General features: G+C 38.1%; 1 protein-coding gene across 4 annotated transcripts in view; it reads left to right on the top strand.

Moving 5' to 3' along the window:
- Positions 1 to 26,624, top strand: part of NR3C2 (nuclear receptor subfamily 3 group C member 2) — a 362,474-nt gene that overhangs the window by 1,801 nt on the left and 334,049 nt on the right. For 2 of the 4 annotated variants that reach the window (XM_030816222.1, XM_030816219.1), the window contains exons 1-2: positions 977 to 1,326; positions 6,630 to 8,388. In XM_030816222.1, coding sequence (XP_030672082.1) covers positions 6,632 to 8,388 — 1,757 coding nt within the window. In that variant the 5' untranslated portion in view covers positions 977 to 1,326; positions 6,630 to 6,631. Of the gene's footprint in view, positions 1 to 976; positions 1,327 to 3,061; positions 3,097 to 6,629; positions 8,389 to 26,624 lie in introns of those variants that run through there. The other 2 variants (XM_030816221.1, XM_030816220.1) reach the window with 2 other exon arrangements.

Raw genomic sequence — 26,624 nt, 5'->3', positions numbered from 1 at the left:
ATGCAGACAACCGATCCTTAGAAAACAGTTTGGTTCCTTCCCCCCTCCTGTCTGTTTCTCCCACTTATGTGACCCACCCCCTCCACCCATTATAACGTGAATATCCTCGATGGTAAGCTTGCTTTCAAATTGAACTAGTGGAAAAATCCAATACTAAAATAATAAGCACAGTGACAAATTTATAAGGAAGTAGAAGAGCAGCTCTTGACCCTGGCACTTCTTTCATTTTTATTTTTTTCTTTCTTTCTTTTTTTTTTTTTTTTTTTTTTTTTGGTGTTAGGAGTCTAAGGGATGGGAGGAAGGCTGTGTTTAAAGGGTTTTTCCAGCACGGTTAAAACAAGTAAATTCAAATCGAGTGAACGTGATCGTCTTGCTCGCTGAGGCTGCTGCTGCTCTGCTGAGACGTAACTCTGGAGACAGTGGAAAGGGTCTGGGAGAGGAACCTCGAGGGTCTGGTGAAGCCCACCCAGAGTCCTCCCCGCGCGCGGACGCTGTTGGGCGGCGCCAGGGTCTGGGCTGCAGCTCACCTGGAGCTGCAGGTGGAGAGCGTGAGGGGACGACACTTTGACTGCTCGCGGAAAAACCGACTTCTTCCGCGTCACCACACTTTTCACATCTCTCCAGATATCCTGGGGTCGGCCAAAAGGAGAGCAGGGTAGAAGTAAGCAAGTTTGGGGCGGCCGAGCGATGGGGGTGGGGGCAGCGTGCGGAGGCCGCCTGATGTAGCCACCGCCCGGCACCCCAAGCTCCCGCCGCGGCTGCGGCTTTAAGGAAGCTGCCGAGTCCAGGCTGTGTCGCAGCAACTTTGTATCAGTCATGTCGCCCGCCTGGTGACTGACAGCCTGGATTGTCCAATAAGAAGCCCGCCTGACCCGTGCGGCGTGGAGCCTTGCTTCTCTTCGGGCCAATAGGAAGGGTTCAGGGGGGCGGGATAGCAACCTGAACTTTAGCTGGACATGTGACCCGCTTTTAAAAGGGCCAGCCCTCCAGCTGGCCCACTCCCCCTCCGGGCTTTCGCCCGCCCTCTCTCCCTCCCTTTTTTGCCCGCCCTGGCCCTGCCCCTGCCCCCTCCTCTCAGCCCCTCCGCGCCCGGGGTGTCATTGGGCCCGGGAGACGGGAGCCAACTTCAGGCTGCTCAGAGGAAGCCCGTGCAGTCAGTCACCTGGGTGCAAGAGCGTTGCTGCCTCGGGCTCTCCCGCTGCAGGGAGAGCGGCACTCGCTGGCCTGGATGTGGTTGGATTTAGGGGGGCTCCGCAGCAGGGGTTTCGTGGCGGTGGCAAGCGCTGCAACAGGTAGACGGCGAGAGACGGACCCCAGCCGAGGCAGGTGTGTAGGGGCGCGCGGCGGGGCACCGCTTGCCCTGCTCGGCGTGCGGCCGCGGCGCGGGAGCGTGCACTTTGCAGGGAGAAGTGGCTGCGTAATCCGGAGGCACAGTCAGTATGGTGCTGTGTGCTTGTTGTTTTGTTTTGGTTTTCCACTTTTCTCCCCCTTTGGCCGCCAGAGGACTATTTTGGGAAAGTTTGGCCACTTTGGATAAATGCCCTCTAACTAGCAGCTTTTAACTGCCTTTGGCAGTGGGAGGTCTACCACCCTTCCCTTTACCTAAAGATGAATTTCGGATCATTTTCCCTGTACAATTTTTAAAGGACGTTTGAATAATATTTCTTTCCTTTATCAATTGCGGAAGCTCCCAAATCTCAGCCGGAGGTGTAGCGATAAGGGCAGTTGAAGGAGATATAGATCCTAATAGATCCTGTATAAAAGGGGCTCTGGAAATTCGTGCATTTCCCGTTCGCTAGCCTTCGCGAAACTCTTGAGACAGGCTACGCTTCCTATGGCATCAGTTGGAATTTTAAGGGCAAGGGAGAAGGGACGAAGCTTCTTTTGGTGGCATCCTTACTCTGCTACTGAATTTTAGGTGCGTGGCTTTGCCTACTCAATTTAAAAAGACCAGGTTTAAATAATAATGGTTTATGGCACCATTAGTTTTAATTATTTATTATGACATAGGAGTTAGGAAAACTTTTGATAGCAGACGAGCTTTTGAAACCGCCGAATTTTAAAGGCACCAAATTGCTTCTTAACATTTTGTATTGCCATTTCTCTAGGTGCTGTTATTGATGATATTTACATAGTAATGATAACAGCATTCTCCATCTGTGAAGTCCTGCTGTGAAGTTTTAATTTTATGTTTGACATCGTGGCAGCTATCATGGAAAAGCTTGAGAGGAGAAGTTTTAAAAAATAATTTAAAGTGGAGTTTTTTCCTTTAAGGGAGGCATAGTTTTGTTTGGCCATTTTTGGAAAGATCAAGTGGCTTGGTAAATTAGGTGAGTGAATAGAAATCAGGTGTGCTCAGTTCTAACTGGTTCTCCCGCTCTCTTAGGTGACCTTGGGCAGATTTCTATCATTTACCTCATCTATAAAAGAGAGGAACATAATAGTTATGTAGTGGAGAATGACAAAAAATAGTTACATATAGTGAACTTTTACAACTATGCAGTCTAGGGATGATTGTGAGATTCTTAAGCCTTAGTCTTTAAAGTGCCATCTTATAGTGAAATAAATATAAAAAATGATGCCTTTTCTATCATTTCCATCATGATGAGATTGGGTTTTGGGGGATACTAAAAGTGAAAGTGTTTCCAGATAAAATACAAATTCGCAAGGATCTTTGTTAATATTCCCGAAAAAAGGACTTCTTTATGGAAAAGGGCAATTTAACACAGACTGTAAAACGTAAAACTTTAAGGTTTTCCTTTGTGAAAACAGCATTTCTTTTGTGTTTGAGAGCGTATGTATGGCTTAAAGTAGCACCTCCACCAGTGCCTTTCCTTATGTGAATTTTTTTTATGTTTCAGGGTGAGGCCCATTTGCATAAAAATTAAAAGTTCATAATGTTTTTTGCATTTGTCATAAGAGAATCTTTGGTATGGTTTCCATTGTGAGGCAGGCAAGCCTGATTTTTGTTAGTTAGATTTGTGTACCTCTATCTGCTTCATTTTATACTTTAGTAACATAAACTTTTTCTTTATCCTCTAGATATTAAGTTCTATGAGGATCATATTCATCGACTGGTATTTTCAGTATTCACTAGTAAGTACAGGTTGACTGAAATTCTGCTCAAGCCATGGTCATTGTGCCAGTTGCAAAAAGACAACCTCGGTTTCCTGGATGACATAGGAAATAAATTCCTAACTGGACCCATTTGTTTACAGAAAAGACTAATTAAAATACTAGGGAGACTCAACATAAAATATTTCAATAATGCTATTTGAAAAATATCTGATCTTAAAAAAATGTTTGCGTAGAAGCCGTGCAGATGCTAGACGTCTTGTATTCTTTTGTGTTTGACTATTGTCAATCTGTATTGTTTCCTTTGTTGAGAGGTGTATTAGGTTGGTAGATGAGAATACCTTAAACAAAGTAATTTAGATTTCAGCAAAGCCTTTTGCAAATTCCTTAATGAGAGTCCGGTCAATAATGTGGTGAAATACAGCCTATTTTATGTTACTAAGGGAGTTCAAGGTTAGCCAAACAGGACTTGTAAAGTTGTGATCAGCTGTATGATGTTAGCTGATAAGGTGCTACCTTGTCCAGGGCTTTAAGACTGTCTTTGGTGCCCATCATCTCCCGTATAGATTCTCTTCAGGTCTTCTGTAGCCTCACAAATGTGGGATATGGTTCTTGCTTTAGGGCAGAGTGCCGAAAAGTGCAGAATCTTAGTAGATGTTCTTTGAGAAAAAGGTGCAGTGGTCAAATTATTTGAGGAATGCTGGATTCAAAAGTAAACAGAGTCTCCCAGAGATTTTGGTATGCAAATTTATATAGGGAAATTTCAAAAAAGCCAATAGTGGACCGCCCTTCCCAAAAGACAATTTGGAGAATGGGTTTTGGAGAGGGGTCTGGGTGGGGGTCCCCCTTCAGACACAGGACAGAGAGCCCTCTCGTCTATGACCAGGAAGAGAATGAGGCTATGTGAGTGAGGCAGAGTGTGCCAGTGAAGGCCTTCAGGTAAAGTTGTTGAGACAAGAGTAACTTCCAGGCATCTGGTTAGATGGTAGTGCAGTTTGCCAAGAGAGCGAATGTGAATTGGGGGGTGTGTGGGGGGAGAGATGTGCAGAAAGTGTTCAGTTTTGAATACAAATAGACATATTTATTGTGTTGTTTAACGGATTTGGATCTGAACCATTTATACCTTAGCTATATAGTCATTCATCTTTAGTATGGGGAAGACAGAATATTCTTAGGTAGAAATAGAAGCAGCACATAATATTTACTGCTATTTTTCAATACATAGCTATGACTAAATGGTTTTTTAGTAAAGCATAAAAGGCCAGTCTTAGCTATTTGGATCCCAATTCACTGTTTTTTAGTTTAGTTTTCTATCAACTTTTACTTGGCTTTCATCCACACCAAACTTTTTGGCTGGAATTACTATTAATAGATAACTACCTCAACCTTTGTAATTTTATTTATTTTCTACTGTTTTATGATTGATTTTTGATTAGGAATTCATAGGATGTTCTTTAAGTGAAAACATACTACATAATTGGTAGATTTTAATATTTGGAAATTGAGTATTGGTATTATAATAGTTGAAAATTTATTCAATCTATCCACTTGGGATACTATAGTGAAATTGATCATTTCTGCCCTTTCAGAACGTAAACTCTAGTGTAAAACACAGAAAAGTAAGAGGTAATTATAATACTTGGACAATTTGGACATTGAATTTCTTCATAGGGCTTTGTGCTATCTAATGCAAATTTATTTATGAGTCCAGCTAAGATTTAGCTAATGCAAATTTATTTAGTAGCATTATCTTTCAATGTTAATACATGTTCTGTAACAGAAGAACTTCCTGTTTTTTGTTTTTTGTTTTTGTTTTAAACGAAGGGAAAGTAGGCAGGGTGGAGATAGTGACAAAGAGGGGAAAGGATGAGAGGCCTAAAATAAAACTTGTGTATAGAATGGCAGAAACAGCATCTTTTAGATCAGAACTTTTATTGGGCCATAGATTGTTTACAGACTTTGAAATGTTTGAAAAATGCATAATACAGATTTTAAGAGTTTTAAAATACTAAAATGTAAAAATAAAATTTTACTGAGTGAGTTAATTTCCTTTAAGATATGTTTCTTTAGAGTGGTGGTTGTCAGCCAAGGGTGATTTTGCCCCTCATGGGCGTTTGGTAATGTCTGGAGACATTTTCAGTTGTCAGAACTGGGGACACGGAATGCTACTGGCATCTAGTGGGTAGGGGTTAGGGATACTGCTAAACGCCTTAACAATGCATTGGGCAGACCTCCACAACTAAGAATTATCAGGCCCAAAATGTCAATGTGCCAAGATTGAGAAACTGTGTAGAGAGAGACTTGCAATGAAATTGCAGCTCCAACACTTAGTTGTGTGTCTGGTGCCTCAGTTTTCACACTTATATTATTTGGATAATACTTTTATCAGTCATTCAGGGTTGTGTGTAAGGATAAATGAATTAATATATGCAAGAAGCTTGCAATACTGCATTAAATTATATGGGTAAGAATTATATCAATATAGCCTATTATGAAGATTCTGTCTGTGAAGTAAGTTGATCTACAGAGCGCATGGATATGGTTATATATCTGAAACAACCTTGTGGGTTGCTTGAGGATGGGGATTGTGTCTCTTTTGTTTATCACTGCCTATTCACTCACTGGTCTAAGGCCAAGGATGTAGCAAGCACTTGGTAAATATTGTTGAATGAATGAATGAATGCTTACATTTTCAGGGCTCCTCTCAAAAGTCTCCATTTACCATTAAGAGTAAACATTTCTGGTTGTTGGCAGCCGTTCTAGCAGAGGTACCACTGGTACCATGCACAGGTCAGGGTGCATGTCCAAGTCCTTGCCAGTACTGAAATACGGAGAAGACACCGGACATTCCTGAGTTGTTATACAGCCCTTCTGAGATAAGGACCATCTTAATCAGAATATATAGATCTTTTCAGAACTGACATTAAATTATCTTCATCACTAAAGAGAGTCTTACTTTAAAAAAAATCAAAAATTATTTTTCCTATGATAATTCACTTGGTATGTTTATGTTTGGAAAGAGTAACTTTAATTACATTTCCATATTGTTTTTAACAAGGCCATGTATTAAATATGGAAGGCAGCTTCTATATGATCCAAAGACTCCAGAGGCATTGGAGTCAGAAGATTTAGATTTAAACCCAACTTTGTCACTATGTCTTTGACTTTGGGCAAGCCACCCACTTCACTAAGTCCTCAGTTTCCTTTTTTTGCCTGCCTTAACAATTCCCAGGATTACTTTGAATATCTGATAAGTTAACAATTGTAAATATTTTTTGCAGACTCTAAAGACTGTATTATAGCAAACATGTTACTTTTATTTAGATCCAAAACAGTTTTATATGATCGCTTTTCTTGTTCTGACATCTGGACAATCTGTAGTCAATACTCTGTTGTGTCAGCATCCAAAAAGGTAATAGTTTTAAATTAGCTAGAAATGTTGCTTATAATAAGTAGAATATGTTTTGTGGCTTAGTAAATGCAATTTTAGAATGTCTTTTAGAGTAATATTGCTATAACTGACTCTCATTTTTTAATGTAAATTTATTTGTTAGCGATGGAGACCAAAGGCTACCACAGTCTCCCTGAAGGTCTAGATATGGAAAGACGGTGGGGTCAAGTTTCTCAAGCTGTGGAGCATTCTTCCCTGGGACCTACAGAGAGGACCGATGAGAATAACTACATGGACATTGTCAACGTAAGCTGTGTTTCCGGTGCTATTCCAAACAACAGTACTCAAGGAAGCAGCAAAGAAAAACACGAACTACTCCCTTGCCTTCAGCAAGACAATAATCGGCCTGGGATTTTAACATCTGATATTAAAACTGAGCTGGAATCTAAGGAACTTTCAGCAACTGTAGCTGAGTCCATGGGTTTATATATGGATTCTGTAAGAGATGCTGACTACTCCTATGAGCAGCAGAACCAACAAGGAAGCATGAGTCCAGCTAAGATTTATCAGAATGTTGAACAGCTGGTGAAATTTTACAAAGGAAATGGCCATCGTCCTTCCACCCTAAGTTGTGTGAACAGGCCCTTGAGATCATTTATGTCTGACTCTGGGAGCTCCGTGAATGGTGGCGTCATGCGCGCCATTGTTAAAAGCCCTATCATGTGTCATGAGAAAAGCCCATCTGTTTGCAGCCCTCTGAACATGACATCTTCGGTTTGCAGCCCTGCTGGAATCAACTCTGTGTCCTCCACCACAGCCAGCTTTGGCAATTTTCCAGTGCATAGCCCAATCACCCAGGGAACTCCTCTGACATGCTCCCCTAATGTTGAAAATCGAGGCTCCAGGTCGCACAGCCCTGCACATGCTAGCAATGTGGGCTCTCCTCTCTCAAGTCCATTAAGTAGCATGAAATCCTCAATTTCCAGCCCTCCAAGTCACTGCAGTGTAAAATCTCCAGTCTCCAGTCCCAATAATGTCACTCTGAGATCCTCTGTGTCTAGCCCTGCAAATATTAACAACTCAAGGTGCTCTGTTTCCAGCCCTTCCAACACTAATAACAGATCCACGCTTTCCAGTCCGGCAGCCAGTACTGTGGGATCTATCTGTAGCCCTGTAAACAATGCCTTCAGCTACACTGCTTCTGGCACCTCTGCTGGATCCAGTACATCGCGGGATGTGGTTCCCAGTCCAGACACACAGGAGAAAGGTGCTCAAGAGGTCCCTTTTCCTAAGACTGAGGAAGTAGAGAGTGCCATCTCAAATGGTGTGACTGGCCAGCTTAATATTGTCCAGTACATAAAACCAGAACCAGATGGAGCTTTTAGCAGCTCATGTCTAGGAGGAAATAGCAAAATAAATTCAGATTCTTCATTCTCAGTACCAATAAAGCAAGAATCAACCAAGCATTCATGTTCAGGCACCTCTTTTAAAGGGAATCCAACAGTAAACCCATTTCCATTTATGGATGGCTCGTATTTTTCCTTTATGGATGATAAAGACTATTATTCCCTATCAGGAATTTTAGGACCACCTGTGCCCGGCTTTGATGGTAACTGTGAAGGCAGCGGATTCCCAATGGGTATTAAACAAGAACCAGATGACGGGAGCTATTACCCAGAGGCCAACATCCCTTCCTCTGCTATTGTTGGGGTGAATTCAGGTGGACAGTCCTTCCACTACAGGATTGGTGCTCAAGGTACAATATCTTTATCACGATCGGCTAGAGACCAATCTTTCCAACACCTGAGTTCCTTTCCTCCTGTCAATACTTTAGTGGAGTCATGGAAATCACACGGCGACCTGTCGTCTAGAAGAAGTGATGGGTATCCGGTCTTAGAATACATTCCAGAAAATGTATCAAGGTAAGTTGGTTTTCTCCATTTTTTTGGAAGTCATGGCTTTATACATGTTGAAGGTTAGCATTATCTTCACAATCGATAAATTTAAACACATTTCAGATTACTGTTTTAAGGATGGTCATATGGTGCTCCCCTTTGCATGTTGATACAATGCTATTTTTTTGAAGTAGAGGGAAAAAACATTCTTAAAATGTCTTAGAAAATATTTGCGTTGATTTTGAAGGGGCATATGTAGGTGTTCCCCACTCCCCATTGCCTGTTTTACGTGTTCGGAAAATTTGTTTTACTGCCAGTTACTATGTAAATACAGTAATTTAGCAGACTAGTACTAGATTTTTTTTCCTTTAGGTGTTTGCTGGTTTACTAAAATTGCTTTAAGTTAGTTTATTTGTGGTCTTAGTCCTTTTTTTTATTATGGCTTTCTTTATTAATCATCACTTCATCGGTTGTGAAAACTAAAATTGAATCCTGTATCTGTTACCCACAAGCTTCCCTCCCTTCTGCCCTTTTCTAGGTAGGTTAATTATATGAAACTTGTGGTTTTTCAATACAAATAAATCATTTCCTTAACTGTTGAGAGCTTTTAAAGACTCAGCATATCTAAAATTACTAAGTGGACAATCTTGCTTTCATACTTATATTGGAAGTGAAATATGTCACTGCAATTTTGAATTGGTATATTTATAACTTTTCAGATCTGCACGAAGACATATTTTATTTACTGTAAAATATCTCTTGGCTTTCCTTGTTGCAGATAGCATGTTGTATATATTTAGAAAAAACAAGGAAGAGGTTTTAGATATGACTATAAAGGGTGGTTCTAAGTTATACAGTGAATACTTGGATTGGACTTTGCTTCAGTACTGTTTTTATTACATGGTTGTGATAAATTATTCCTTTATAGACTATATAAAGAACAGATTTCGTTGGTATAGTTCATTCCTTTGGCATCCAGAACTATGTGGATAGTTTCCTTTATTTCATTAAAAATTATTTTGTGGGGAATATGTCCATCCCATTAACAGGATATAGGGTTTACATGTATTGCTGTGGCTTTCTCCTATTCAATTTTTTTCCAAACCAAAAGCAAAAACTGTATGTATTCTTTTCATTGTCATTGCCTCAAACCTTACTTTTCTTGCTTATGGAAGCAAACATTTCATAAAGGATACATTTTTATAGTCTCCCCACAGCATGAACTGTTTAATCATATTCTAATGCTGTCTCTTAAATTATAAGCTCTAACACAAGGCATGAGATAGCATGGCTGCCATCAGAACCAAACTGAGCATGTGTTTTACTGCTAGTGCTTTGCTTTACTTTTAGAGAAGGACATTTTTTCATGTGTTGTGAATATTTTTGTAAATGATGTTTTTAGTGAGCTGGTATGAGGTAGTATAGCCTGATAGTTAGCAGCATAACTGGTTGAAATCCCAACTCTGCTACTTAATTGTTTAGTTTTCTCAACTGTATAAAGGGATTAAATAGTACCCATCTCTAAGGTAGTTAAGATAATTTAAATGAGTTAATTTATGAGAAATACTTTGAATTCCTTCTGATATGTTAGTATGCATCGTATATGTTTTAGCTATTGTGAAATGGTTTTATAATTTTTAGTTTTCATATTTTTAGTTTTCTTTTTCTTCATTGTATGAAATTCCACAGAATCTTATAAAGAAATACTTAAAATATTTAAGCACTCGTTAAAGTAAATATTTGATAATCTCTTATGATTAAACTCATTTTTTAAAAATGATTATGCACTATACCTTTGTTATTACAGTTCTATTTATGCTTTTTTATTTTTGAAAACTATTGAGTAATGATGTTTCTGGTAAAAATATTACAGATGCAGTAAGCTCAAATGATTGTCTCTTACGTTTGTTCTATATCCCTATTTCTACTATTTTAAATGTAGTTTTCATGCTCCACTCAAGAACTCTCCTGATGGTCCAATGACCCATGCATAGCCTTAGACATGTGAATTAGTGACCTTGAGCCTATCCTGCATTCGTAGGCACAGGAAGCATTGTCTTGTGGCTCCTCTTGAGTATTCCAAAATTCCTTATGTATTTGTTAATACAGTCAACAGGGATTCATTCTGCTTCTATACATACTAGTTTTGTGCCTAGCTAAATTCCCTAAAAACTTTAAAGCTCTAATGTGATTTCATATCGCTTATAGATTAATGATTCGTTACAGCTTCTCTTGGTGAATAGTATCCAAATCTATTTGTTGTGATGATTATCAGAGTAAAAGCTCAAGGATCAGAGGAAATTTCGTTGTTTTTCTAGAGTTCAGTCTACATGTTAAAATATTTAATTTAACCTCGTCCAAGTATCATCCTTAGTTTCTTATTTTGAACAAAAAACCCAACCTTTTTGCCTGTTTCTTAAAATATGATGATAACTCATTTCAGGGAATGTTGAATAGGTTAATGAATTAAATATCATAAGGGATCAAGGCAGTGTATACTGCTTCTAGGTTTAATAGTATCCTTCATCATTAGGTTGAACCTTGAACTACAGTATTTTCTGGTAGATCTCAAATCGTGGTTTGAGGGTTCCTGAGACCTTTTCAAGGAAGTTCACACAGTCAGAAATCATGCTTTGTTAAAATATCCACTCAAAATGGAACACAGACCAATGGATATTGATATAATCTTGCACGAAAAGTTCACTGATATTGTTTCAGATTCCACATTGAAACTAACCTTAAGGAACTATTCAGTGTTAATTTTCAGTATAGTATCAAAGATTCATACCTACAATTATCTGAAATGACCATTAAAATATTCTTCCCCTTTCCCAACAACATATCTATATGAGACGAGATTTTCTTTATGTACTTGAAGAAAAACATAGCACCACACGTAGCAATGAAAATCCAGCAGTCTTCTATTAAGTGTGACAGTAGTCTTGCAAAAATGTTAAACAGTGCCACTCTTCTCACTAAGGATTTTTGTTTGGGGAAATACTGTTTCATAAACAGTTTTTGTATTGTTAATATGCAATGACTTATTTTTAAATGATTTTAAAACATTTGTTTTCATTTTTAATTTAAACTAATTTAATATTAGTTTTAATTTTTAATTTAATTTAGTTTTAATTTCCAATACAGTAGCAATAACTATAACTCACATAAACAAATGCTCTTTAGGATCCTTCATACTTTTTAAGAATAAAAAAGAGTTCTGAGATCCAGAATCTGAGAACTGCTGGTCTGTTCTCTTCTATACACCCTTTGGAGGTTAATGAAGAAAGAAGATATTACATTATTTGTATTAGTGTTACTGAATATTATTTTGAGGAAGGAGTATCCTATTCAAATAGGAAAAATGATTCTTGCCCGGGTTAATGTTTTAAACTGACAGAAATGAGTAATGGCTGTGAGGTGTGCGTTGTCTTTATTTCAGTCTGTGGGCATTCTGTGAGAGTGGCAACGAAAGTCATCTGTTAATAATTTCCAGTGAATGGATTGTCTGAGTGCCAAGTTGTAAAGTAAATTATGACAAAGCTAAATGTAAAGCCCTTAGAATGGACGCCGGACCTAGTTGTGTCAGGTGGATTAGAACTCCCCTGTCTGCTTGGACATCAACAAGACTGCTGTGAGCCTCAGTTTCTTCATTTTAAAGTGATGAAGTTGAACTAATCATTTTGCTAATCACTAATACGCCCCAAAAGCTGCCAGTGTAATTTCTTTTGAAGAATCAAAATAGAGTATCCTTTAACATACTTGCTAATCTAGTTTCAAGTATTTTGTATTCTCAAGTCTAGCTTCATGGTTTTCAGGGTAGTCTGGGGAGCAAAATATCATTTCCGTTTACTATTTTAAAGTAAAAATGAGGAGGGGCGATCTATGATTTTACTTGAAAAGAGGAGCAGTTGTGTTTTTTTAAAACCAGATTTAAAAAAAAATAAACTCTGAAACTTACTATGAATTCCTTGTTCTTCTTATTTACACAATTCCTCATGGAAACAGGGCATTTCTGTTGACATAACACTGGCTGTTTATGGCGATAGTCATAGTCACTTTGATAGCATCATAACACAGGGCTACCATTGACTTAGACTTTTAAATGTAAAGTTTACTATTTCAAAGGGCATATTTTGGTAGGTTACAAGACCAGTAATTAGGTATTTATCTTAATATGTGCTGATTTTTTTTCACGATAGAATGAAACAGTTTAGTAAATAACCTATATTTATTCTTTTATTTTTCAATTGCCCCTGAAGTTTCCTTGAAACTCACATTACATGACAAACCAAACATCAGAATTCGGGGAGTTTGTGACAAAGTTTGCCCTTTTACTAAACTTTCAGAATAAACAGTTGAGATGTAAATATTTCTATGTAATGCAATGTCTGAAAGAATGGTGGGGTGTGTGTCTGAGAGAGAGAGAGTGTATTGGTGCTTACTCTAATGCATAAATCCATTACAGCATTGCTTAGGTCATTTGGGAATGAAAACATGTAACTTTCTTTTACTTATTATTTGTCTCATAATATTTTGATTTTGAAATTGCTAATATACCTAGAATTTCACCAGGTAAATATTTTAAATATTTTTATAAATTATTTTAAAATGAGAGTTGTTTCTCCTGATATTCATTTTTCATTCACTTATGATATTTCTGGGAAGAGTGGTGATAATAAAAAAATTAAGTGTTTTATAATACACAAACACTATGTACAGTGTACTTTTGTGAGTTTCATTTTTAAACATCACAAATATCGTAGGTTTATATGTCAGTATATCTGCCTCTTATCATCTAAAATATTGGTTTATTATTTACATCATACTTTAAAAATGATGCTGAGATAAAAGCCATGGTTTCAGTTAGATAACCTCAAATTATTCAACTTAATGCAGTTTTCATATCAGTGACATACTACGGACTTAGACTTTTGAATTTAAAGTTCTTACTATGGAGATAATTACTTGTAGATTTGATATTCCGTATTGCCTTTTGCAATATTGAAATTCTAGGTGTGTCTGACCTTTTCTGTCCTTGGAATGTTAGAGTAATAGCAGATGTTATATTGATCACCACTAATTTAGGAGCAACACTCTGCTTCTCTTCATACTTTGATATCATTATGTTTTTCTGCAAAGTAATACTTTTTTCTTCACTTTCAGCTGTTGCTTTAGTTTTGTGCTGTTCATTTGCTGATAAAAATTTACCCCCACTGCTAAATAATATATCATTGTGTTTCATTTACTAAATTCAAATTGAGAGAAAAATATTAGCTTCTTGATTACATTTAAATATAGCCATTAACTTGGATATCTTTGATGACATTCCAACATTTATTAATGAAAACCGAGGAAAAATAAAAGCATGTTAAATGGATACTGTCTTCATTTTAAACATTAGGGTCTCTGGTTTTAAACTTGTGAAGTATAGGATTTCTTTTTAGTGTTAAGAGTTATTTTGTTCCTTATATAGTAAGGTAGTGATGAAGTTAAAATGTAATTACATATAAGTACTTGTTAATTTATGCTCCAGAAACTTCTGGATTTATGATTGTTAGTGGTATGGCTAAGGCCAAAATTTTTATGTAGAAAAGTGGTGGAAATTGTTTGTATTTTATGCTAGAAATAGAAAACTGTAGTTTAAGGAAGGAAACAGGACAAACAAAAAGTAATTTGAATGCTTAAAAAGTTAATACCTTAGGGAGGGAGTATGAGATAATAGCTGGCCGTCTGGATTCATAACTGTGGCTATGACTTAATTTCATTTCTGATGAATACTTCATTGGTATGTAATGAATATTCACCTTATATATTAAGAGTTTTTGAGATAAATATACGAAAACTCTGATATGAAACTGAAATTTGGCTCATAAGTGGCAAAATTGACTTTAGATATTCTGGCAGGAAGAGGTTATATGGGCAAGTCTTGGAAAATGGGGAGGTGGGGGATGATCGGAGTTGGTATTTACACTTAGCAGGGAGTGGGCAGTGGGTACTTACTGGAGGAGGGAACTCTGTGAGCAAAATCCTGGAGATGGGGAGAAAACACTGAGTATGGTTGAGCCACATGGTGGGCTGTGATGTCGGGGTTGGGGGTGAGAAAACCTGGTAGAGGCTAGTTGGAACTAGAAGGGAGTTGAACTTGAAACTTACACTAAGAAATTTGTACTTAATTTGGTAGGTAGTGAGTTGTTATGGAAATATTGGAGCAGGACGTGGCAGGAGAGGAAGTGCACTTGGGGAAACCTTATTGGGCAGCATGTTTGTAGGGTGGATTGGAGTATAAAGAGCCTTGTTAAGAAATTATTTCAGCTGTGTAGAAGGATGAGCGCTAGGCTCTCTGGAGTAAAGATGTTGGGGGTAATAGAAAGAAGGGGACAGGTTTGAGATATTACAGAAAAAGCCTATGTAAGCGTCTATCTTTTGTATAAAAATTGATTTTGAAATAATCACAAATTTACAAAAAAGAAAGTATATTATAGAGAACTCCTAGCATCAAGGACATTCACTTACATAACCAGAATATAACCATTAAAATTCAGAAATTAGTATGGATAAGTTACTGGCATCTACTCTTTTGCTGTTTGTCCCAATAATGCCTTTTATAGCAAGAGGATCCAGTTCAGAATTATGTATTGTGCTTAGTTGTCATGTGTCTTTAGTCTGGGATAGTTCCTCAGTCTTTTCTAGATTTCATGACTTGATACTGCTTTTGAAAATTAAAGGGCAGTTATTTGGTAGAAAGTCTTTCCATTGGGTTTGCTGGTATGTTTCCTCATGATTAGATTCAACAGATGTACCTTTGGCAGGAGTATCATGGTCTCCCCAACCTTAGCATCAGCTTTTGTACCACCATCTCCCATTGGAATGGAAGGATGAAGTAACAGAAAGACGGAAGGGCAGGGTTCTACTCCCAGCTCTGTTTTGTGCATTCTTCTCATTGCATCCTGTCAGGTGGCATGTGATTTCTGTTTGGGTTATTACTATACTTAGACCACTTGATTCAGGTGCTGTTTGCAGGGTTTCTCCATGATAAAGTTACTCTTTTCCTTTTGCAATTAGAACATATTTTGCAGAAGGTACTTTGAAACTGTGTAAGCACCCCATTCTTCATCAGACTTTGTTTATTCATATATTTATGTATATCAGCATGGTGTCATTGTTTTTTGTTTTGTGAAGTGAGTTACGTACATACTGTTACTATCCTAATTTTTGATGGTCAGAATATTCCTGATTAAGCCAATGGAAGCCCGTTGAGAGTGGTTTCTGTGTCCCTTTGCCTTGTCCCCATCATTCCTTGATCACATGCTTGCTTTAGGCCCATCTTGTACTTTTCCTGACCCAGATCTGGAATTGGCCATTTCTTCAAGGAGGGTCCCCATCCCTGAAGACACTTTCCTCTTTCTGATTACAGTCTAATGCCACATTCTGGGTCATAGGGACACCCCACTTTCTATGGCTGCCCTCCTTATCCCACTCAGGCACAGACTCCTGTGCTGGGCTGTCCTCACCCTGCTGGGGTTCGGACATCCTCCACTAGACCACACAAACACAGGTGCCCTCATGTCTCTGCTTGACTCTGGCCTTCCACATCAGGTTTCTGAGCCACCCTTGGGCTTGATAGACCCAAGTATAAGCCACCACAGTTGGCCACCCCCTTTCCCCACTGTGGATACCTACTTTGCTGTGTCTTATGTAATGATTTTAGGACTAAATTGTTAAGGAAGAGGAAGGGGAGGAGTTGATATTTGAGTGGAAATAGGTAAGTATGTGGAAAATCGGCAAAAACATCATGTTATGAGCTTAACTCTGATGGATAATGGTAAGAGAAATGAAGAGATCAGCCAGGCACAGTGTAATCCAAGCACTTTGGGTGGCCAAGGTGGGTGCATCACTTGAGGCCAGGAGTTTGAGACCAGCCTGGCTGACATGGTGAAACCCCATCTCTACTAAAAATACAAAAATTAGCGAGGCATACTGGTTTGTGTCTGTAATCCTAGCTACTCAGGAGGCTGAGACACGAGAATTGCTTGAACATGGGAGGTGGACGTTGCAGTGAACCAAGACCATGCACTACACTTCAGCCTGGGTGACAGAGCGAGATTCTGTCTCAAAAAAAAAAAAAAGAAGAAAAGAAAAAGAAAAAGAAATGAGAGGTCAAGAATAGGTTTGGAGCAGAAGTACTGTTACCTTGGCTACATGAGTTTTAAGTGCCAGAACTGCCTATGATTGGAAACATTCTTCATATAGGTGGCAATGTTGGTCTGGAGGTCAGGGAGGCCTCTTCATAGAAATTGCAATTGAGGGAGTCCATGTGGATGCTGTTAGATTGGTGCAAAAGTAATTGTGGTTTTTGCTATTAAAAGTAATATTACCCAGGGAGGGAATGTATATAGTGACTCAAGTACAGTTTAAAGTGCATTTTGTTAGGAACTTGGAAGAATAGTGCCCCACTAAAAGATGAACAACGCATCCTAATAAAGGAGACAGAATTATGTAGGGAACCAAGATCGTGCTAAGTCATAGATGCCAAAGGGAAGAATCAAGTAGTCTTAGAATTTCCAGTAGAAGGGCTCCAAGACTATCTAGAAATCTGACCCACTATGGGCATGGATACTGAAACTAATGCCCAGAGAAACAACATGGCTTCTCCAGTATCATACAAAGTAGCTAGTAACACAGCTGGGAATAGAATCCTGCCTTTTTGTCTTTGTTACCTTATCCTTTTCTTCCAGTGGGAGATAGTGGTAGAAAACCTGATGAGAGGGTTGGGAAGACCAGGAATAGAACCTAAGAGCCATTGACAGATGGGTGCTGGTGATTTCCAAGAAGGGATTGGATTGGATTGGATTGTGATTGGCTAAGGAGTAAATGAACATTGAAGAGGAGAACCTGGGGCATGGGGTGGAGGCACAGTACTTACTCTTGGGAGTATGTTTGCTTTGTCATCTGTTTTGGTGACAAAGCAAAAGTGGTTAAAGGGAGGAGATAGTAGCACAAAGAAATGGCAGGTTCAGAGTAAGGATTTTGTTTGGCAGGTGAAATATGAAGAGGGCGATGGACTTGTGCTGAGACTGAAAATGTGAGGGAGACAAGAAGATTGATGAGGCAGTGTCCTGGGAAGGTGAGAATAGAAATGAGACTGCAGTCAGCCTCAGAGTTAAATATTTAACTGTGAGAGTTTCGGCACTTGCTGGTGACTGGCGTCACTATTTTACAAATATGAAAACTGAGACGGAGACAGTAGTCGTGATTTGCCTAAGGCCCCACAGTGAAGGCAAATGAAGAAACAGGTATTTGAGATAGAGAAGAAGAAAGCAGACTATCCTAAATAATAGGCAGCCTGATGGATCTTTTAAAAACATAAATCAGATTATGTGGCTGATAGTTTAAAGCCCTCTGGTGGCTTCTCATTGCAAGCAGCAGAAAGTAAAATAATTTAGGGTCTGTAAGGCATTAAATTACCAGGCCCCGATTGCTGTATTTAGTATCTGTTCTTCCTTGCTCATTCCCCACACTGACCTTTCTGTGGTTCCTGCAAACCAAGCCCCCTTCCTTTTGGGGTCCTCTGTACTTACTGGTGTCTCTGCCAAGAAGGCTTTGCCTCCAGATTTTGGTTTCCTGCCTCTTTCTTGTCGCTTAGGATTAGTTCAAATGTCACCCTCTCAGAGAGGCCTTCCTTGATCTTCTTATTGAAAGTGGTGATCCCCTGCCTTCTAACACATCACCTTCTTTGTCTGTCTTCATAGTACCTGTCAGAATGATCTTTCTTTACTTCATTTATGCCAGTTAGCATGTAAGCCTCCTGAGAGAAGGACCTCATCTGGCCTGTTACTTGTACATTTTCCATACCTCAAACAGTGCCAGGTCTGTTGTTAATGTTCTGTAAATATTGAGAGAATGAATGGATGGATTGACTAGCAGAGGGGGTGGGTATATATCTGGCATGACTAAATATTGGTGATTATGTAATATTAATAAAATTATTAAATGACAGTTCTACTGAGTTTAGCAAAAAAAAAATTGTTTTGACTTCCGTCAGCGTATTTTTAGAATTTTCCACAAAATAATTAACAAATACTGTTCTTCCTTTTTCTCATCTCAGTATAATACAGTAGTTGGTAATGATGTATTCCAAGATAATTGATGACTTACACTCTTAGTCTGCACAATGAGATTACTTATTTTTAATTCTTACTATAAAATTCACTCTTTTTGGTGTTCAGTTCTACTTGTTTTGTGAAGTGTGTAGTCATGTAACCACCACCCAATCGAGATACAGAAGAGTTCTATCATTCACTAAAATTCTCTTGGTCAACCCTTTTCCTCACTCCCAAACCCTAGTGACCACTGTATGTGCCCTATTGGTATAATTTTGTTTTTGTTTTCCTATATTGTCTATAAACTCTATGTAGCCTTTGATTCTGGCTTCTTCCACTGAGTATAATGCACTTGAGAGTCATCCATATCATTGCTTATTTCAGTAGTTTCTGTTTATTGCTGAGTACTATTCCATTTATGGCTATATCACATTTTATTCATCCATTTACCTGTTGGTAGACATTTGGCTTGTTTCCAGTTTTGGCTACTACAGTTAAAGCCAATATAAATATTTACATACAAATATCTGCATAGACATATGCTTTTTTTTTTTGTTCAGTAAAAACCTAGGAGTGGAATCACTAGAATATACAGTAGGGGTAATTTCAATTTTTCAGAAACTATCAAACTGTTTTACAAAGTGTACCATTTTAATATTCCCATCAGCAGTGTATTAGAGGCCCAGTTCATTACATCCTTTCTAACACTTGATAGTCTTTTTAAGCTTAGGCATTATAGTACATGTGTAGGGATATCTCATTGTGCTTTAAATTGGCATTTCCTAATGTCTTAAAGACACCAAACATCTTCTCATGTGCTTATTTGCCTTCCTTTCATGCCTGCTTACTCCTGCCCATTTTTATTTCGTGTTTTTCATCTTTTTGAGTTCTGTTATCAGTGTACCTTATTGTAAACTTTTTGATAGAAGACCTAGAACTAAGAGTACAATAGATATTTAAAATTCTGTATTGGCAGGCTGGGCGTGGTGACTCACACTTATAATCCTAGCACTTTGGGAGGCTGAGGCGGGCAGATTTCCTGAGGTCAGGAGTTTGAGACCAGTCTGGCCAACATGGTGAAACCCCATCTCTACCAAAAATACAAAAAAAATTAGCCAGGCGTGGTGTCATGCACCTGTAATCCCAGCTACTCGGGAGGCTGAGGCAGGGGAAGGGGAATTGCTTGAACTAGGGAAGTGGAGGTTGCAGTGAGCTGAGATCATGCCACTGCACTCCAGCCTGGGTGACAGAGAGAGAGACTGTTTCAAAAATAATAATAATAGGCAATTTTCAAATTTAGTCTCCACTCTGTCCTTAATGTGGGTGAACAAAAAAATGAATATGATACAAACCAAATGTCCCCACTGTATTCCCATCTAGTTGGGGAAGATAGCTCACATGAGTGTATACAGCTTCCCCCGCCCCCCGCCAATTATGTGTTTGATTATGTGATGGAGATAAAAGTTGTCACCAAAGATTAGAGAAGGAAGAGTTTCATGTGAGCTAGAATAGTCAAGGAGACCTTCATACAAGAGGTGAAGATTTCAGTAGGTATTTGAAGATTGGTAGTATTTGAGGGGAAGTAGGGAGAGTATTCAAGGAATAAGTAATAGCACAAGTCAAGTGCTAGACAGGACAAATGAAACTTGCCTGGATGGGTTTAATGGTAGTTGGGGAAAACTAGATTATAGACATTGGTGAATGCTGAAATTAAGTTTTGGGCACTGTTAATATAGCACGTTAAACTTTTTTTTTTAAATTCAGAAATGACATAAAGGGGTAGAAAGGTTAACCTGGTAAGCGAAGGAGAAAATAAGGATTGAGACAAAAGCACAATCTAGAGGCTGTCATATTGGTAATTTAGGCAGATAAGAGCCCAAGTGGTTAGGATGGTGGGTGAGAGGTAAATACTAGAGACAATTTAAAGGAAGAAATCATTGAATACAGGTTATTGGACCCAAAACCTGTTCCTTTTCCACTACATGACTAAACCATGTGTGTTAACAGCACCACAAAAAGTAGATTGCCAAGGAGTATAGGAAAGAAAAACACAGGAGTTTATAGGAACAAGGAGAAACTTTAAGCAGAGTTATGGCTCTAATGTAAGAGAAGAGGAGCAGAATAGTTTTGTTTGAATGAAGGTAAAACTTGATAATTTCAGTACCAAAATAGAATACTTTTTATTAGACTACAGAAAAAAATACCCCCAGGAAATGGAAACAGGAAGAGCCAACTACTGGTTTGGCAGAGTTGGAAAGCAAACTGGTGAAAGATTATGTAAATGAATTAGAAATAGTGACATATGGATTTTGATATGCATACAAGATCTAGGCTTGTTTGGAAGTCTATTAATTGTGTCCTCAAGTAACTGGTGTTTGAATTCACAGTACTCTTTCCAAAAGTAGAAATGTGCTTATTTTCTTCTGTCACATGGTAGAGTTTGTATTTACTTAAAAAATATTTTTCCGATATGTTTGAAATTCTAGATGCAAAGTTTCAGGGTATAGAAATGGAATGGGAGTAGATATTCTTTAGTTTATGCCAATTTGGATTCTCACTATTTTTTTGAAATGGAAATTATATCCTGAGAGGCTTTTGTTCTTGGAAATTTAAGGTATGACTAAAGAATTTATGAACATATGATACAAAGGTTTTTTTTTTCTCAATTCCTCTGTCATTTGCATACCCAATCTAGGTAAGTATACATGTGAGTTATTCCCCTGAGACTTCTAAAAGCATTCTGGGCTTTCTATATGTGGTAGAAATGATAATTTCATTGACATATACCCTGTATTTTGGACTTGGTTGCTATGTGTAAGGTGAAAAATAACATTTTCCCCCTCTTAAGTACTGTTTTTTAGGGAACTGAAGAAATTAACGGATTCCTAGAGTAGAGGAAGGAGGAGTTATAAGCATAGCAACCTTTCACTGTGAAAACATAAAGCTTCTACATTTGTATGACTTCTGAAACATTCAGATCCATGGGTGGCTACTGGATGTCCATTAGCAAATACCCCTATTTTTGAGCTAATTTTCGTTTAACAAGCAAAAGATTTTTGTGAGTATAATTTCATGAACTGTGCATTTCATGAACTGTGCACTTTTTGAAGGCTGAATTTGTTGCCAGTACCTGAGAATGGAAGAGGTAAAGAATAGAATTCTGTGAACATGGCCTAGCCTCTATGATTTCATAATCCCGAAGTAATTCTTTTTTAAAAAGTTAAATTCTTGACAATTTTACTCTAGCAGGAATAAATAAATCTAGTATTCTGAGAGTTTTAATGAAACTAGACATAAAACAAGTTAAAATTAATGGGGAAAATGGCTAGATGTCCATGACTGTCAGAGTCAGTACATTGTCAGTATCTTCCAGAAATGTAACTGATATTAAGCAAGCTGAGTTATTTCCAGGCATTGAATCCATGAAGAATGATAAATGTTTTCTCATCATACTTATTCTTAGAATGTTGTGATACTTTTGATACTTCAGTTACTCGTCTTTAAAAGGGGAGTGCTCTTCCCTGGGCCTTGCCCAAGAGAAGAAAGAAAGACTATATTAAGACAGAAAACATGGACATTTTAAAGAGACGAATACACTGCTATGTGAAATACCAGTTCTACCCAGTAAACTCCCTGGAACCTATAACAAACAACAGTGCACATTAAAAGCACTTAATCCAAAAAGGGTTCTGAAGATGGATGGTGGTGATGGTTGCACAACAGTGTGAAAGTGCTCAATGCCACTTAATGGTGAATATGGCAAATTTTATGTATATTTTATCATAAAAAAGGTAGTTGAGTCCTAAAAATAGGGAGGTGCTACATTGTCTAATAAGTATAGTGTCGTATATGTGCTCTGTTCAGTACTGATTTTCTTTCAGCAAGCATTTATATGAGCACTTGACTTGGTCAAAGCCTAGTCCTGGGTGTATTAGTCTGTTCTTGTATTGCTCTAAAGAAATATCTGAAACTAGGTAATTTATAAAGAAAGGTTATTGGCTCATACTTCTGCAGGCTGTACAGGAAGCATGGAGGCATCTGCTCCGCTTCTGAGGAGGCCTCAGGAAACTTGCAGTCATGGTGGAAGGTGAAAGGGGAGCCAGGCATTTTATATGGTTGGAGCAGGAGCAAGAGAAGGAGTGGGGAGCTGCTACACTCTTTTGAATAACCAGATCTCATGAGAACCCTATCACAAGACAGCAGCAAAGGAATGGTGCTAAACCATTCATGAAGGATTCACCCCTGTGATTCAATCCCCTCCCACCAGGCTCCCATCTCCAACATTGGGGATTACAGTTTGGCATGAGGTTTGGGTGGGGACACAGATCCAAACTATGTATGTGGTCAGAGTGGAAAATGAGAAAGTCCTCACTTTTAGAAACACCCGATCTAGATACATTCAAGATCCCGTTACAAAGTAGGTTGTGGTAGGTGTTATTCTGGAGGTACCAAATAATGTTTTGAGAACATAGAGAACACTTAGAAATTAAATACTAATTTCATTAATAAAATTATGTGATGGTTATAAGTGAATGTAATGTGATTAGTCAGTACTCTTGGTTTGCAAACAGCACGGGGACCCGTCTCATATTAGCTTAAAGAAAATAGAATCTCTTGGCTTAAACAAATGGGAATTCAGGAAGTACACCTCAGGCTTGGTTGGATCCTAGATTTCGAATGGTGTCATCCTATAATTTCTTTGTCTGCATCTACTAGGGCTTTTCTTTTTTTATTCAGTTATATTTTCTGGCCAGTGTCACTCTGGGCTTTTATTTTCATTAGTTATTCAGGTTAAAAGGAATGACCTTTCTCGATAGATTCTGATTATTCTGGCTTGGGTCAGTCATCTAGCCTTAAGTAGGGGTGTTGCTTGTGTGCTCACATGAGTGGATATGTATGCATGTAGGTGGTGGGGGTTTGGTTTCACCCAACCCCATGTACTAAGAACACAGGAAGATATATCTTCCAAGGGTCTGGCCAAACAAAAACTGTACCCTACATCAGTTTCAAAAACTGATCATACAGTCATTGATTAATTATTCCCTATTTAAATAGGCTGGTCACATTGCTTTTCTAAGCATTATCATTAGTAAGACTTTATTATTATTGAAATGAACTATCTGGTAATATTGTGATCTGGTGGAGAACAGAAAATTAATGATTGGAAAGGGCAAAAGCAACATGTTTTTGGGAGGGAGGATCTGATAAGTTTCTTTTACAAAGTACATTTACAGATGCTTTAATAATGAGAAAAATTAGTGGTAATCAGAATGTTTTCCAAAACAGTACACTGCAGATTGATCATCAGTCACTGATATGTAAAGAACGTTGCCATTAATATTATTCTAAAAAGCTCATTAAATTGGTCCCACGAATAAATATGGCTCTAGACTATCCAGCTCATTATCATTATCCACCTAAGAGTATGTAAGAAGTATTTTATATCATATCTTCTTTGGCCTTTTCACTGAGGGCCTGTGCCATTCTCGATGCAAATAATCTTTTCTGAATATGGGAGAATTACTAACAAAATAAATTTATACCTGCTCACCAGGACGCTATACATACTTGCACATGTAATTTTGCTTATAGCTTCAGAAGATTCATGGGCCTTTCCTTCGCCAACCATTTCATGAACCCATGGGCCCCAGATTAAGAACTCTTCCTTTTGGTGGTTGTTAAAATATAACTACGTAGCAGGAAGAGGACCACTGTGATCCACTACCAATAGAACATTTATAGTTGAAAATGCAATTTGAGTTGTTTGTTCACCAGTGATGCTAAGTTATGCATTTGTTTACATCTCATAACATGTGGTAAATATTTACGCAAGATGGCTATCCAGGCAAAAAGAAAAAAAAAACAACTGTGAAATAGAGAATGCAAGGTGACCCATGTTAACAGGCTAGAGATACATTTGAAAAAGATGAGGGTTAAAGAGTGTGTAGATGTTGGCAGGTAAAGAGATAGCATCCTCTAGGGAGGATATTGTCAGGAATCAGAGTAATCTTGGTAAATGGGAGAAAATGTAAGAAATGAATGTGTAGAAGAGTGGAAAGCCAACTTTTAGGTCATACTTCCACTTGCTCATCATATGGCCTTGGGAAAGTTACCTATCCTCTCTAAGAATGAGTTTCCTTCCACCTCTGTAAAATAGTGACACTAACTGTCCTTCCTCCTATGCTATTGGGAAATTTTCTGAGCTAATCTATGTAAAGTACTGGCATGTAGAGAGTGCTCAATAGAAATCTTAGTTCTTATTATTGTTGGTTGTTATTAGTTTCAGTTAAAATTGAAATAGAGGAATAGGAACAAATAGGAACTACAATGGGTAAATTACTCATATGAGAGTATGACCTAAGAGATTCCATTTTGAAATGAATTAACAATGTAGTATTAATAAATTCAACCTCTAACATTATTTTAGAGAGAGGAAATTCTTCTATTTCTTTGTGCCCTTGTGAGAGCCTTGAGAACTGTATTCTTCTCTGAATTTCAAAAATAGAGATTATCATGAAGATATCTTAGTGATTTTTAAACTCTTTTTTTAGAGCAATACAAATGAAGATTAACATTTACATATATCACATGCTCCGTGGTGGTTTGATTGAAAAGCATTGTGTGGGTATGTGTGTGTGGGCAGTAAAGCAAATAGCACAAGTTTTGTTTTTGTGATATTCATAAAAATCAATATTCAGCATAGAAATATGACTCAGTAAGAATTGCTTATTATGGACTATAACATAGATAAGATAGGCTGCACAGTGATGTACTGTGATGGTTTTCGTCTCCGCCTCTTTTCTCACTTGTGAAAACCATCAGAATGTAAACCAGAGTGGCTTTATTATAGGAAGAATCATGGACCCTTTCTGTGTTTCTGTTGTGACAGTATGTCATTCACAAACATCAATATTATCAACAAATTACTTGGCATACAACTCATAACTGATCATGCCCTGTTGTCTAGTGTTCTGATTATAGGGACCTGTGCTTTAGAGGAAAGCCTGAGAAGCCAGTAAACGTGTCAGAAATCTTTCCCTCTTCCCCACACATTAAACGTCACTAAATATATAATGCTATTCAAATATAAGCACTGTTAAGCAGGTGATTGCAAAATATATAGTATCTTCTTTGGACAACAGAAATAAAAACAAAAGAAACGCTGTTAGGGATTTAAATCAGCTATGAAAAATCTGCTGATTTTATATTATTGTTAAACACTGGGCTGGAATTATTGTTTTGGGAAGGCCCATGAGAGCTTTTGCTCTGTGGGTTTTTAAAGGTAAGAATAAATTTCATGTTTGAGATGTTTTTGATGTGCCTGTAACCAGAATAGAAGTGTCTTAGATTATAACTTTCTCTCAGATTGAGTAATTCTGTTGTAATAAGTCAGCATATGTTGCCGTCTATTCTAAAAACTGCATGAAGATAAAAACATATTATATAAAACCATCTATAGTATCAAGTCTTTACAATCTCACTATGTTTAAGATATAATGCCAACACCATACACTAGATAATTTCCAGATGGTTTAAAGAGAACCTCAATTGAGAAAAACACTGAGTTGAACACATATCTGACTCTTGGATAGAGAAGTCTCTTTATAAGAAGAGAGCGGTAGAAGGAAGTACGTGTGTGCACGCATGCATACACACATGCATACATACACTGAACGTTTTGATTATATAAAAATTCAAAATTCCCATATGCCAAACAAAATTAAGACAAAATATGGGAAATGATGTGTAGGTTGATATCTCCATAATAAGAGATAATACTTATCGATAAGAAGACCATGAAGACTTCCAAGAGAGGAGGGAAAAAACAAGAAAAAGACATGAACAGGCAGCTCATAGAAAAGCAAATACAGGCCAGGTGCGGTGGCTCATGCCTGTAATCCCAGCACTTTGCGAGGCGGAGGCGGGTGGATCACCTGAGGTCAGGAGTTCGAGACCAGCCTGGCCAACATGGCAAAACCCCATCTCTACTAAAAATACAAAAAATTAGCTGGGCATGGTGGCAGGCACCTGTAATCCCAGCTACTCAGGAAGCTGAGGCAGGAGAATCACTTGAACCCGGGAGGTGGAGGTTGCAGTGAGCCAAGATTGTGCCATTGCACTCCAGCCTGGGCAACAAGAACAAAACTTCATCTTAAAAAAAAA

This window comes from Nomascus leucogenys, chromosome 7b (assembly GCF_006542625.1).
Source record: "Nomascus leucogenys isolate Asia chromosome 7b, Asia_NLE_v1, whole genome shotgun sequence".
NCBI lineage: Eukaryota > Metazoa > Chordata > Mammalia > Primates > Hylobatidae > Nomascus > Nomascus leucogenys.
This window is presented reverse-complemented; position numbering and strand designations above follow the sequence as displayed.